General features: G+C 38.9%; 1 protein-coding gene across 1 annotated transcript; it reads left to right on the top strand.

The window, feature by feature from the left end:
* The first annotated feature begins 2,098 nt into the window (after nt 1–2,098).
* Nucleotides 2,099–12,137, top strand: chpfb (chondroitin polymerizing factor b). Its single transcript, XM_056266850.1, has 4 exons — nt 2,099–2,561; nt 4,626–5,193; nt 9,086–9,268; nt 10,713–12,137. The coding sequence occupies exons 1-4, from the start codon at nt 2,257–2,259 to the stop codon at nt 11,973–11,975; spliced, it is 2,319 nt and encodes a 772-aa protein (XP_056122825.1). The 5' UTR covers nt 2,099–2,256; the 3' UTR covers nt 11,976–12,137.
* Nucleotides 12,138–13,379: the final 1,242 nt, after the last annotated feature.

The following is a 13,379-nucleotide window of genomic DNA, read 5'->3' as shown; positions in this document are numbered from 1 at the left end:
TATACTCCCAAAGTAACCCTAATGGAAAAAAAGTATAATTTATTGTATTTGAAATACATTCCCTTTTTCAATAGTACATTGCAAATATACTAACAAAAATGATACTATCTTTACAGTAAATATATTATATATTAGCATCAAGCTTTTACCTATTTGCACAATATACAACTTTTAACACACTTTAAAATAATTGTACTTTAGTATATTTTCAAAAAATATATTTTAGAAAAATATAGCTATATACTTGAAGTGAAAATTCCGTTTAATTTTTAAAAGTGTATTTATTTGCACTTTTTAAAAAATATATTTTAGGTATATTTTAACTATGTGCTGGAAATGATCATTGTAACAATGCATTGAAAGTATCAAAATACATTAAGGTATACAATAGTATTTTGTACAAAGTATAGCTAAGTATTATTTGTCTATTGATGTGCATTTGTTATTGAAGTGTGCAGTTAGTATGCACTTATGGGCGATGCCGACAGCCTCTTGGGCAAGTGCGCCGACATGTATCGCCGTTGTGCTTCGGGCAACCCGAGTTCCTTTCCCGATCCCGTCCCCCTTCTCTCTTCACCACCCCACTTCCTGTCTAGCAACTGTCCTATCCTAATAAAAGGCAAAAACGCCAAAAATAAATCTTTAAAAAATATAGGCTATATATATATAGTGTATATATATATATATATATATATATATATAGGCTATATATATATATATATATAGGCTATATATATATATATATATATATACACTTAGGGTATAGGCTATTGCTTGTATATGTTTCGAAGACACTCGCAATGAATTTGTAATGTAGCCTACTCACACAAATAAAGTACACTAAGTAGGCTACACTTTAATATCACTTATCAAGCATGTGATTAGTCCCTATATACTTAAAGTATATACAACAAAAGTACACAAAAGTACACTAAATACACTTACACTTTACTTTACTACAATTTAATTACAACTAAAATAGAACAAAATTAGTTGTTTCAAAATAGCTCACTTCAAGATAACTAATCATTAACACACTTGAAGTGTACTAAATTAGACTGGCTGGAAGTATACTTAGTATAAGAACAGATGTGTTGCTCGAGGGGAGGCGAGAATGACAGAGGAAGAAAGATCTGAGCTGTGTGTTTGTGTATATTGCCATGTCTGTGCACATTTTAAGTCTGAGAGTATAGTTATTTGCCTTGGCTATCTGATTTATGGGAACAATTGGTGTGTGTGCAAGGCATAGCATGATTGTGATTGTGTGTGTGTGTGTGTGTGTGTGTGTGTGTGTGTGTGTGTGTGTGTGTGTGTCCAAAGAAGATACCTTAGGAATTAATGTGATTGATAGCTGCTCCTGCTCAAATACAAAATACAGCGCACACACTGCAATTTCAAGGCAGAAAATTAAGAATCTCAAAATACAATCTCATAATAGCCTATATATTTCATTACTTGATTAAAATATGATTCACATGATCAGGTTAATGCATGTTAGATGGCAGAACAGGAACATCACTGTTTAATTTGACAGTATATGTAACATTTACTCAAAACTTTCCCCTAAATGTAAAAAAAGAAAAAGAAAAAATTCTGGACCCACAAACATCACACAAAACTATTATATACGACAACATTTGACAAGTTACCAACATGCATTATGTATTATTATTATTATTATTAGCCAATGTTTTATGTATTTGTCAATTGTTCAATGCTTTTTTACCTTGTTTTCTCTTTTAGAATATGTTTTTTTTTTTTTTTTTTAAATTAAAATGTTTAAAATAATTGTATTAATTATATTTTGGTGTGTGTCCCTTCTTTCTTTACGTGCCAACATGTAGAATTATAATCGTATAGGCTGAAACAGAATGATCGTCCTCTAGTGAAACAAAGAAAGAGCATAAACTTTCCAGGTCAAACGTGGTTTCCTTGCATTATCCCAGGGCAAACGACCAAATTCGCTTTTACTCCTAAATTATAGCTGCCGTTAATAATAGGTTTGCTGCGGTCTCCTCCCCCGTCCATGCCTCTGTCGAATGGCAGTCATCAGCGCTCCAGCATTTGCATTGACTGACGTCTGGTTACTAAAGGGGCGGAGTCCGGAGCGATGACACGTCAGAAGGCAACAGTCACGTCTCTCTTTATAGGTGTGAAGAGAGAGCGACGCAGTTCCTCAGCCTCGTTCTCCTAAAAGCATCTCCTCGTTATGCTGAGGAGCGGACAGTTTAATATTTACTGCCGACGACAGTAAGCATGAGAATTTCAATGTTAGTTTCTCTCATCAGGCCGACCGGGCCGATTATTGTGGGCATCTCTCTGGGGTTCACGCTGAGCCTTCTGAGCGTCACCTGGGTGGATGAGTCCTGCGACTCTGACTGGATGGGAACCGCCGAAGAGATGCTCATAGGGCAGCCTGGGAGCTCGAAAGGGGCACGTAAACCTAGTTCGATATCCACTGGCACAACTGACAACAACGGCAATGTCGAAGAGGATTTTGAGCCCAGAATAGTGCCTTATAATAAGCCTGCTCAGGAAGGTCCTCCCAAAAAAGTTTTCAGGTAGGTGTAGCTCCACCAGTGATGCTATACATTGCACACCCTGAATGGAGCCTGTTCGGTCTATTTAGAGCATGCATGCATGAAAGGTAGCAATTAAAAAAGGAAACAACAACTTGTGATTAAGATAGAAACACTATTAAAATAAAACAGCATCCAGTGCACATTTTTTTCCCTCTTTGTAGCTGTAGAGCTTTTCTGCAAGAAGTTTGCTGCTAAACTAAAGATACCTGTGCACATTTGTGAATGGGGAACTGGACTAGGACTCTGTTTATTTATAGATTAAAGGCTCCTGATCTTGCTCCTTGGCCTCACGAAGCTGATGCGGCCTAGTTATGTCATCAGGTCACATAAAGCGTGCTGTCAGTCAAGGATAAGCAGTTCAGTAATCTGAACTACAATGACAGCTTCAACAACTCAACAGTGTTCTTAAAGACACATATAAACATAACATTCATGATGTCAACACATTGTAGAAAACTTTTAGTTTTACTTTAGTTTGTGCTAAAATGAAAAATATTGTTCGGCCAATGTTAAAAATAGTTTTTAGTAAATAGTGTAAGGAGCTTCAATAATATTTATTTATTTTTCATATTTAAAGTGGTTGCTAATAAAGTTACCACAGTCTTATTTTAGTAACTTCAAGAGTAACACTTTAAGGGATTGTCAAAAGTGATGTGTGAAGCCCAAGTATGGTAACCCTACACAGAATTTGTCCTCTGCATTTAACCCATCCAAGTAAGTGCACACCACACACATTAGGAGTAGTGAACACACAGACACACACTGCAAACAGAGGACACACACCCGGAGCAGTGGGCAGCTATTTTGCTGTGGCACCCAGGGAGCGATTGCGGGTTAGATGCCTTTGCTGAATGGCACATTAGTCGGTATTGAGAAGAATCGAACCCGCAACCTTCGGGTTACCAGTCTGACTCTCTAACCATTAGGCCTATGCCACAACTTCCCCCCTTTTCCAGGTAATATTTAGTATTATTCACAGTTACATTCACTGTACATAGTTTAAAAGAACATTTCAGGCACTGAAATATGTACAAAGTGTTTGAGCATGAATATATCAGATATGGTGGCATCTGCATCCATCCATCCATCCTTTTCCCAAACTGCTTGTCCTATGTAGGGTCGTGGAAATGCTGGAGTCTTTCCCAGCATCTCGGACCACAGGCAAGGAAACACCCTGGATGGATGGCCTGTCCATCACAGGGACATGGTATCTGCTGTTTGAGAAGTTAGAAAAAATACATTTTGTGTGGAAAACATTATTTCTCATTTGTCTCGTAACTGAACGTGACATGCTTGTTCAAATGAAGGAGGTTTGAGACCATAGAGCATTTTCTTTTAATAACTTTGCCCTAAATTTTCCTCACACAAAGCTATGCATCATATGGTTTCAGATTTTGGATTGTCTTTTTTTGCTATTAACTGTCCTTATATATGGAGAGAGTTGCATGAATATCATTCAGAAAATTATTTTGTGTTTTATGGGGAAAAAATGACAGCAGACAAGTTTAGATTGTCACCGGGGTGAATAAATAATGACCCAACTACTGCCTATTTTGGACTTCTGTCTGTGGTATGTTATAAATGGTTGGGTTGGTTTATTTGACCAACTGACACAGTAAACCCAGCTGTGCTTGTGAGTTCCTAATGTAACTGTGCTGTGATTCATATTTCTTAAAGGGATACTCCACCCAAAAAATGAAAATTCTGTCATCATTTACTCACCCTCAAGTTGTTGCAAACCTGTATGAGTTTCTTTCTTCTGCTGAACACAAAGGAAGATATTTTGAAGAACGATTGGAACTTTGGCACCATTGACTTCCATAGTATTTTTTTTTCTACTACGGAAGTCAATGGTGCCAAACAACTCTTTGGTTCCAATCGTTCTTCAAAATATCTTCCTTTGTGTTCAGCAGAAGAAAGAAACTCATACAGGTTTGCAACAACTTGAGGGTGAGTAAATGATGACAGAATTTTCATTTTTTGGGTGGAGTATCCCTTTAACTCTTCATGTTAGTAATTCATCCTTCGTCTTTTTCTTTTTAGATCCAAGTATGCCAGCACAGAGCTTGGAATTCGTGAACGTCTCTTTGTTTCAGTATTTACCTCCAAAACCACCATAAACACGTTAGCCGTGGCCATCAACCGGACCCTCAACCACCACCTGGATGGCCGACTCATCTTCTTTACAGGCACTCGCAGTCGTAAACTCCCTAATGGAATGTTTGTGGTCGTCCACGGTGACGAGCGTCCAGTCCCAAACATGTACCAGTCTGTCCGATATCTTCTAGAACATCGCATTGCTGAGTATGATTGGTTCTACCTTGTCCAGGATGATACCTATACCCAGCCCGAAAGGCTTAAGACTTTAGTAAGCCACCTCAGCATTGACCTTCAGCTTTACATGGGCCACCCAGGAGAGTTCATTGGAGGTGAAACCCAGGGACGGTACTGTCATAGTGGACCAGGATTTCTACTATCCCGTGCACTACTTCTGAAGCTCCAGCCTTTCTTGGAGCAATGCAGGACTGACATCATAAGCGTCAGACCTGATGAGTGGCTCGGTCGCTGTATCATTGATTATGTAGGCATGAACTGTGTGGAGGAATATGAGGTAAGAGGTAATCATTAACTGGGACTCAAATATGCTTTATGACATCTATGCAAGATTGGTATAAGAATTAAAAAAGTCTGTCTTTGTTTACTCACGCTCATGTCTTTCCAAGCTTGAATTGGCTTGCTTTCTTCTGGGGAAAACAAAAGCAGATTTTTTTAAAGAATATTTCATTCCGCAGAAGAAAGAAAGCCAAACTAGGTTGTAACAACCAGGGTTATTTTTGTATCAGATTGAGATACTATTATAATTTGGATTAATATTTTGAATTAATTTATATTTTCCCTTTACATTTTAATAATTTTGTTGTGTTTTTGTCATTTTTATTAGTTGTAAAAAACTAATTTACAATAAAAAAAAAATTGTATATATATAGCTTTTATTATAATTTAAAAAAAATTGTATATATATAGCTTTTATTATTTTTTATTTAAGTTTTAGTTATTTCAGTACATCAAGTTAAACTAAATTAAATTGAAGAATGTTGCCTTGGGAACTAGCTCAAATTAAAAAAACTAGCTTTCAGTTAGTTTAGTTTATTTCAAGTAACAACATGTTTTTTTTATGGTTTTAGTTTAAGTGAACTAATAACCCTTGGTAACCACACGAGGGTGAGTAAATAATGACAGAATTTTATTTTTTGGATGAACCATGCCTTTAAATCTAGCGTGAGAACCAAAATGGTATCCAGAGCAAAACAATCAAAATTGCATTCTCTTTTCATTGTTTATATTCCATCAACTTTCCATTTCATTAGCTTTGTTTCTATTTTGTTGCAATGCAATCATGACAGCATCTGGTTTTCCCCTGTAATCACAAAGGCAGTTACATTTCTCACATCATGAGATTCCAATTAATCACAAGCTAAAATAGTATCTATCCCAGGGCAAATGTAGCTGAGAGAGCCAGAATGAGCTGAAGGAAGGGAGGAGGTGGGGGGATTGGGGGGCTCAGAGCCTGAACTATGTACAGATCATCCTGGCAAACTCTAAAAACAGGCCTGTGTTGATAAAGTAGACTTTTCATGTAGCTGGTTTTCCTTAGTTGGCAATGTTTATGCTGGTCACAAATGACTACATTTTCCACCTAGGGTCTCTAGTTTCGACAGGAAACCACATTACCCAAGGGCCCATGCTTTATTGAGAGGGTGCGCTGTTATATATTGAGAGGCTCAATGCACCAGGGAGGGCAAATATTCAATAGTTCACAGTATTTTTCAAATTCTGAGGCAGGTACATTGATATACTCAAACAAGCTCACAGTCATGTGAAAATGCTCGGCATATGTTCAAAACATTTATTTCACATAATCAGCACCGAAGGCAGTATAGAACAGTATATAACATATACTGTATATATGGTAAAACGTCAAGGGCCCTATTTTAACGATCTAAGCACATGGTCTAAAGCGCACGGCCCAAGTTCACTTAGGGCGTGTCCGAATCCATCCTTTGCTAGTTTAACGGCGGGAAAAACGGTCGACGCGCCCGGCGCATGGTCTAAAAGGGTTGTCTCTATTCTTTTAATGAGTAATGGGTGTGTTTTTGGTGTAACATGCAATAAACCAGTCTCATCTCCCATTCCCTTTAAAAGCCAGTTGCGCTATTTACATGGTGGAAATGTGTAATCAGAAAGACTGAACGCATCTCCAGAGAGGAAACGGATCTGCTAGTGCGCGAGGTTAAAGTGCGCGAGCAGACCATCTATGGGACAAGCCGGATTCCACCATATCTTTATGTACTTTTACATTGTAATCCTTATTATCCCCTTATCCCTATTCGGCATATTTGTGTGCTGCTGTGCCCCTGTGTGTGTAATAAGCAGAGTATACACGCATTGTGACCCACCTATAGGCGCATATTACTAACGCACCCTTTAAATAACAAAAAAATATTGCGCCATTGACTTTAGACCAGATTTCAGTTGGTCAATGGTGCAGTCTATTTCAGTTGCCTCCAAATAGCAACGTGCCAACAATGCGCCTGAACACACCTCGTTTTCAGACCAGCACGCCCATGGGCGCACAAATGCATTTGCTATTCAAACAACGTGGCGCAGGACGTAAAAATGATAACTGCGTCGGGCTGAAACTAGCAAACAAACACTTGCGTCGCGCCTGGCGCCGCATTACGCCAGGTGTATGATAGGGCCCCATAAGTGTGATAAGCAATGGTTTGTGAGTTGGTGTGTTAAATGGGATTGGACATGGGTGCTACGGCTGCTGGCTTCTTAGTGGATTATGCCCATTTCAATGCTTTGGCATAGAGTTGAAGGAAGACCTTCACACTCTAAATAGCCTGATCTGCTTAGATTCAGGTTTCTGCATGACTTAAAGAAACGTTCAATAGTTTGGGGTCTGTATGTTTTTTTTGTTTTTTTGTTTTTTTTTTTAAGAAAGGAATGCTTTTATTTAGCAAAGATGCATTACATTGATCAAAAGTGACAGTGAAGATATGTTAAAAAGTATTATTTTTATAAATCAAATGCACTTATATTTTAAATAAATGCTGTTCTTTTGAACTTTCAATTTATAAAAAAAATGCATCACAGTTGCAATACTACAGTTTTCAACATTGATAATAAAAAATGTTTCTTGAGCACCAAAGTTAGCATATTAAGATGAATCCTGAAGGATTGTGTGACAGCAAGACTGGAGTAAAAATCCGATTTGCAATCACAGGAAAAAATTGCATTTTAAAATATATTAAAGTAGAAAACAGCTACTTTAAATTGTAATAATATTTAATGATATTTTCTGTTTTTACTGCATTTTGCAGCTTTGGTCAGAGTAACCAAATGTCTCTTGCAAAATACATCTATAACCAAGACAGTATGTATGTTACAGGGACACAAAAATATGACCATACTTTAATTCTACTGCAAAAGCAGTCATAAATGATTAAATGAGGTTTGTTTAAAAAAAAAAAGTAAAAAAAAAGGTTTTAAATGGTTGTTTCTATACATATGGATTTGCTATTTCAAAAAAACTTTAAACAAATTGGAAGTTAATGCAAAATCATTGTAGATTCAGAGTATTTGAGAGAACGGAAACACAATTTCATAAAAAAAAAAAAAAAAATCATATTTCACTAATTGCTGGAAGGTGAAAATCGATTAGTAGTTTTAAATTTAATTAACAAGCAGTAAGGGTATATATATCAGGATGTGCTACAAAGGTTAGGGGTTAGTATTTGTTTCAGCAGGCATTCAGAATGGTTTGCACTTAACTGGTTTAGGGGGAAAAATACATGCTGGAAGCAGATAAAGCTAAATTATTATCACTGTAAAACTGTATGAACATTAAAATCAAAGAAACAAATCATTTCTGTTGCTGGAAATAGCAGAATTAATGATTTCTCCACAGAGAAATAAACTCACTGGCTTTCATTAGGTGAGCTATCAATCTCATGCAGGGGCAACATATCATTATACTAGGTTTAGGACTAAGTCTTAGTCTAGTTGTTTAAGTTTGGACCTTTTGAACAATGACATAAAAGCAGTGACCTGACCATAAAGCATCAGTAATTCACACAGACCTGAACATGCTGTTTGGATCCAGCATAAAACAAGTGAGTGTCCAGACACCAGGATTACTTGAATGGAATGATGTACTTCTTCCTGTTCTCGGCAGGCCAGCTGCAGACCTGCTGAGATTTGTGCACTTAATTAGCATGGTTACAACAAGACATTAAACAGCTTGACTGCAAATTGCAAGGGTCTGCTGACTAGAGCTGACCAGAATTAACCTAGAGGTGCTGTCTATGCAACTATGACCACATTCTTGTTATTGTGCCAAATGTTGAAGCCTAAAAAACCCCACAATACATGTAAATTATATTTACAGTATATACAATATATTATTCTGATCTAATTTCAATCTTGCTTTACCTTAGGGGCTGAATTATAATTATTTTACAATGGAAAGCCATATGGACCTTCCCAGAGTGGGGAATGATGGATTCCGGAATGCTCTCACTGTTCATCCAGTGACCAGTGCAGAACTTATGTATCGTCTGCACAAACATTTCACAGAGATAGAACTGCAGAGGACCTATGAGGAGATTGAAAAACTGCAGGTTAGATTGTGCTGAATTCTTTACAACTTAACAAATGCATGCATATATGTGTGTGTTTTATTTAGCTCTTTATTTTGTATACTTTATTCAAAATATTTTTTTTTTATTCATAATTTTTTTTGAAAGCATATGCATGCTACATTATACATTTACCTTGTCACTGCATGGGGCAGTACCCTCAAAGGTACACCTTTCTAATGGATCTACCCCTAAATAAGTGGTTCTCATCTTTTTTGCCCTAAAGCAATGTTTCTCAACTCCAGTCCTCAGGACCCACCTACCAGAATGTTTTAGATGTCTCCCTATTCAACAAACTAAAAAGGTAATGAGTTTAATCAGGTGTTAATTAGTGAAGCATCAAAACGTTCTGGTATGGGGGTTCGCCAGGAGTGGAGTTGATAAACACTGTCATAAAGGGTGCATATTAGTACCCTAATGCTGAGTTCAGACTACATGATATCAACTCGATTTTGGTTTGACGAAGGGTGTCATGGTGATTCATAAACGACAATGGCATCGGGACACAAGAATCGACCGTTTTATCTCGTAAAGTGTATCATAGTAGACGATAACCGATGCCGCATCTGTGACACTTCATGATGTCACGACAGAAAGACTAGCATGTTTAATTTTTTTCTGTTGTCTACAATGGGTTCTGTCCCATCTGTGATGTTGACCAATAGGAGCACAGAAGCTCTTCCGTACACAGCTTTCAAACATGGCGAAACGAAAGAGAGACAATGGTATTGGTGTTGCTAGGTAAAATTATGCAATGGAAGAAGGTTTGTGGAGCTATGGCAACTATACTCCTACCTTTATGATGTTTCCTCAAAGGACTACCACAACAGAGTGGAGTAAGATAAATGCTGGTGAACTATAGTGGTGAGTACTGGAGTTAGCATTAAGCTAACATGCCACTTCGGTAGCCATTATTTGTTTACGCTCTTATTCCACCTTCTCGATGACATCACGTAACGTCTAGTCATGTCTACAAAAATGTCAGACAAAAATATTGTGCAGTCTGAACGCAGCATAAGGTACTATCCCTGCTGAAAAATCCAGAATTGCTGGTCACCGGCATAAGGTATGATTTGCATGCTGGGATGCTGGTTCCTGGTTTGCTGATCCCCATAATGGGAAGCTGGAGTGCTGCACCAACTACACCAGCTGAGACCAACTACACCAGCTTCTGCAGGTCCTCAAGCTAGACCAGCAATATACCAGGTCTAACCAGCATAAACCTACCTGGACCAACATGGAATTCATGCTGGTTTATGCTGTATTTTTCAGCTGGGATATCATACCTTACAATATTAATATGTACCCTTCAAGATGAAAGTGACAAGTTGTTTCTCCCCTAAAGATACAGTGTGTTGTATATTGATTGTATTTTTTTTAAGTGTAATGGCTTTACCTTTTCATGCACTTTACTTTTCACCCTCAGTCTGAGATAAAGAATGTCAGTGAAGTAGCAGCGGATGGAAACAAGAGTGCTCTATGGCCCATTGGCATCACACCTCCCTTTGAACCCAAAAGCCGCTTTGAGGTACTGCGTTGGGACTACTTTACCGAAGATAACCTTTTCTCCTGTGTGGATGGTGCCCCTAAATGCCAGCTCAATGGTGCTGATCGCGATGACGTGACTGATGTCATCAGGGTCGCTGTTGAAGAGCTCAATAAAAAATACAACCCTTTTGTACAGTTGAGCTCTCCACGGCTGGTGAACGGTTACAGGCGCTTGGACCAGACACGAGGGATGGAGTACACCTTGGACCTGCAGGTTCAGGCCACGACTGAGTCTGGTCACCAGAAATCTATCGCACGCCGTGTACATCTTGTGAGACCCCTCAGCCGGGTAGAGATTATCCCCATGCCTTATGTCACCGAGGCTACACGAGTTCACGTCCTCTTGCCCCTCACTACTTATGAGTCCCATGTAGCACTGCACTTCTTAGATCACATTTCACTCAATTTGTTTGAGACTGGTGAGAATGCAGTTCTTAATTTCCTGTTCACTTATGAACCCGCTGAGGCCCAAAAAGTGAGTACAAATGATGTCTTTTCAGAGGTCAAGGCTAAGATCACCGCAGTTGAGCGCAGATATCCCAGCGTCAAGGTGTCTTGGATCAGCATAAAGACAGAAAATCCTGGTGTCCTGCGGATCCTGGACATTGTTTCTAGGAAGCACCCGGTAGAAACACTCTTCCTCCTGGTCACAGCTGACACAGTACTCAACTCAGAGTTCTTGAATCGCTGCCGCATGAACACCATCAGTGGCTGGCAGACTTTCTTTCCCATCCATTTCCAAGACTTTGACCCCAGTGTGGCTTATCCAGACCAGGTTCCCCCTGCCTCACACGACCTGGTCCGGGAAGCTGGTCACTTTGACCGCTACACCTTCGAGGAGGCGTGTTTCTACAACTCTGACTACATGTCCTCACGCACACGGATGTCCGGGGATTTGCAGGAGAGTGAAGATCTGCTGGAGAGTCTGGATCTCTATGACATGTTTGTTCAGTACTCGGGACTGCACGTGTTCCGTGCCGTCGAGCCTGCTTTGCGCCAGGCTTTCCGCAACCAAACCTGCGATCCTCGGCTAAGTGAGGACGTGTTCCATCGCTGTCTCCAGAGCTCTCTGGAGGGCCAGGGGTCACGTTCCCAGCTCGCCATGCTAATATTTGAACAAGAGCAGGGAAACCGTACCTGAGGAGCTTCCAAAGAAGCAACAGTGGGGTAACTGTAGACTGGCTAACCGCTAGCAACACTCCTCCTTCTCCTAACATCTGTCTCTAGTAAAATCTGTTTGATTATCTTACTGAATTCAAAGAGAAGTGTTCTGAAGGGAATATTTTAAGACATTTAACAAGAAACATTTTTCTGTGAGTACTTGACTCGCAACTGTTAATGCACTACAAAAAATGATACTGTTCTTTCACTGTGCTTTTCTGAACAATTTTAGAATTTTGTATTGCAGCACGTCACATGTTGCTGCCTGGTTAGGATGGATTGTTTTTAATGTTGCATTCCTCATTTGTAAATGTTATTTACCTTACAGACTGGTGTAGTTTAACCCAATGTATACTTAAGTTTTGACACAAATGCTAGCATATGCGTACAGCCAAACTCATAGGCTGGGTCCGAAATCGCATACTCTCTGAGTAGGTACTTATTTTGAGTAGTTACTTTGCGACCGCTAAAACAAAAGTATGTTCTATATAGTATGTGTGTAGTGTGAATGTAATCCGGAGGTAGTACATTCGCCAAGTTGGCACTGTCAAGTGACCTACCAGCGTCAATTGCGTCACTTCACTGCCATTCACAAATCCTCTCCCATGGCCTCATGGGATAGTAAAGCGTTTATTGTATCATCTCGGTGATCTGTGTACTTTTTGCCTACTCTTTTATGAGTACTGTGAATTCGGACATACTACTCTTGTCACATACTGTTTTTTGTCTACTATATAGTAGGGAAGCATGAGATTTCGGATGCAGTTATAGCCTTTTAAAGTACACTTCACCTGTTTCCTTGTTCACCTTGTGGACAAACTAATTACTGCAACAAAATTCAAGGTAGGAGTATGCACAGTTAGAAAATATGTCTGTGCACTGTACGCACAGTGTATGGATGCTATTCTAATGATGAAATTTGTCACATGCATTGTGCTTACAGCATGATTTTTATCCCACAGCAGATTCTAAAGTTTTCATTGGTCATGTCAATCACAATGCTGATTGCCTACATAAAGCAGCGGTCACTAGACCTGTGCATTACATTTTTTTTTTTGGACACTGTAGTAGTTTTAATATGATTTCGCATGCACATTTGGAAGTCTATGGAACAAAAAGTGTCCACCCCTTAACGCTGAAACAAATACTAACCCCTAAACATAACCTCAGTATAGCGTTGGTCGCACATCCTGATAAATAGCTTTTTTGTTTTTTATTACTGTTTGCTGTGATAGGATTGGATGATATTTCTGACCTCTCGACTGAATCCATGAAGTTTGAACTTTTCTTTACAGTTGACTACGTGACTGAGTTGACCAATGAAATCGGCTTAACTGGTTTAGAAAAAAAAATCATGCATACGCATAAACTAGCATACATGTAA

The sequence above is a fragment of the Rhinichthys klamathensis genome, unplaced genomic scaffold (genome assembly GCF_029890125.1).
Source record: "Rhinichthys klamathensis goyatoka isolate OS25496 unplaced genomic scaffold, OSU_Roscu_1.1 h1tg000254l_1, whole genome shotgun sequence".
Taxonomy (NCBI): domain Eukaryota; kingdom Metazoa; phylum Chordata; class Actinopteri; order Cypriniformes; family Leuciscidae; genus Rhinichthys; species Rhinichthys klamathensis.
The sequence above is the reverse complement of the archived record's forward strand: the minus strand, read 5'-3'. Positions and strand labels throughout refer to the sequence as shown.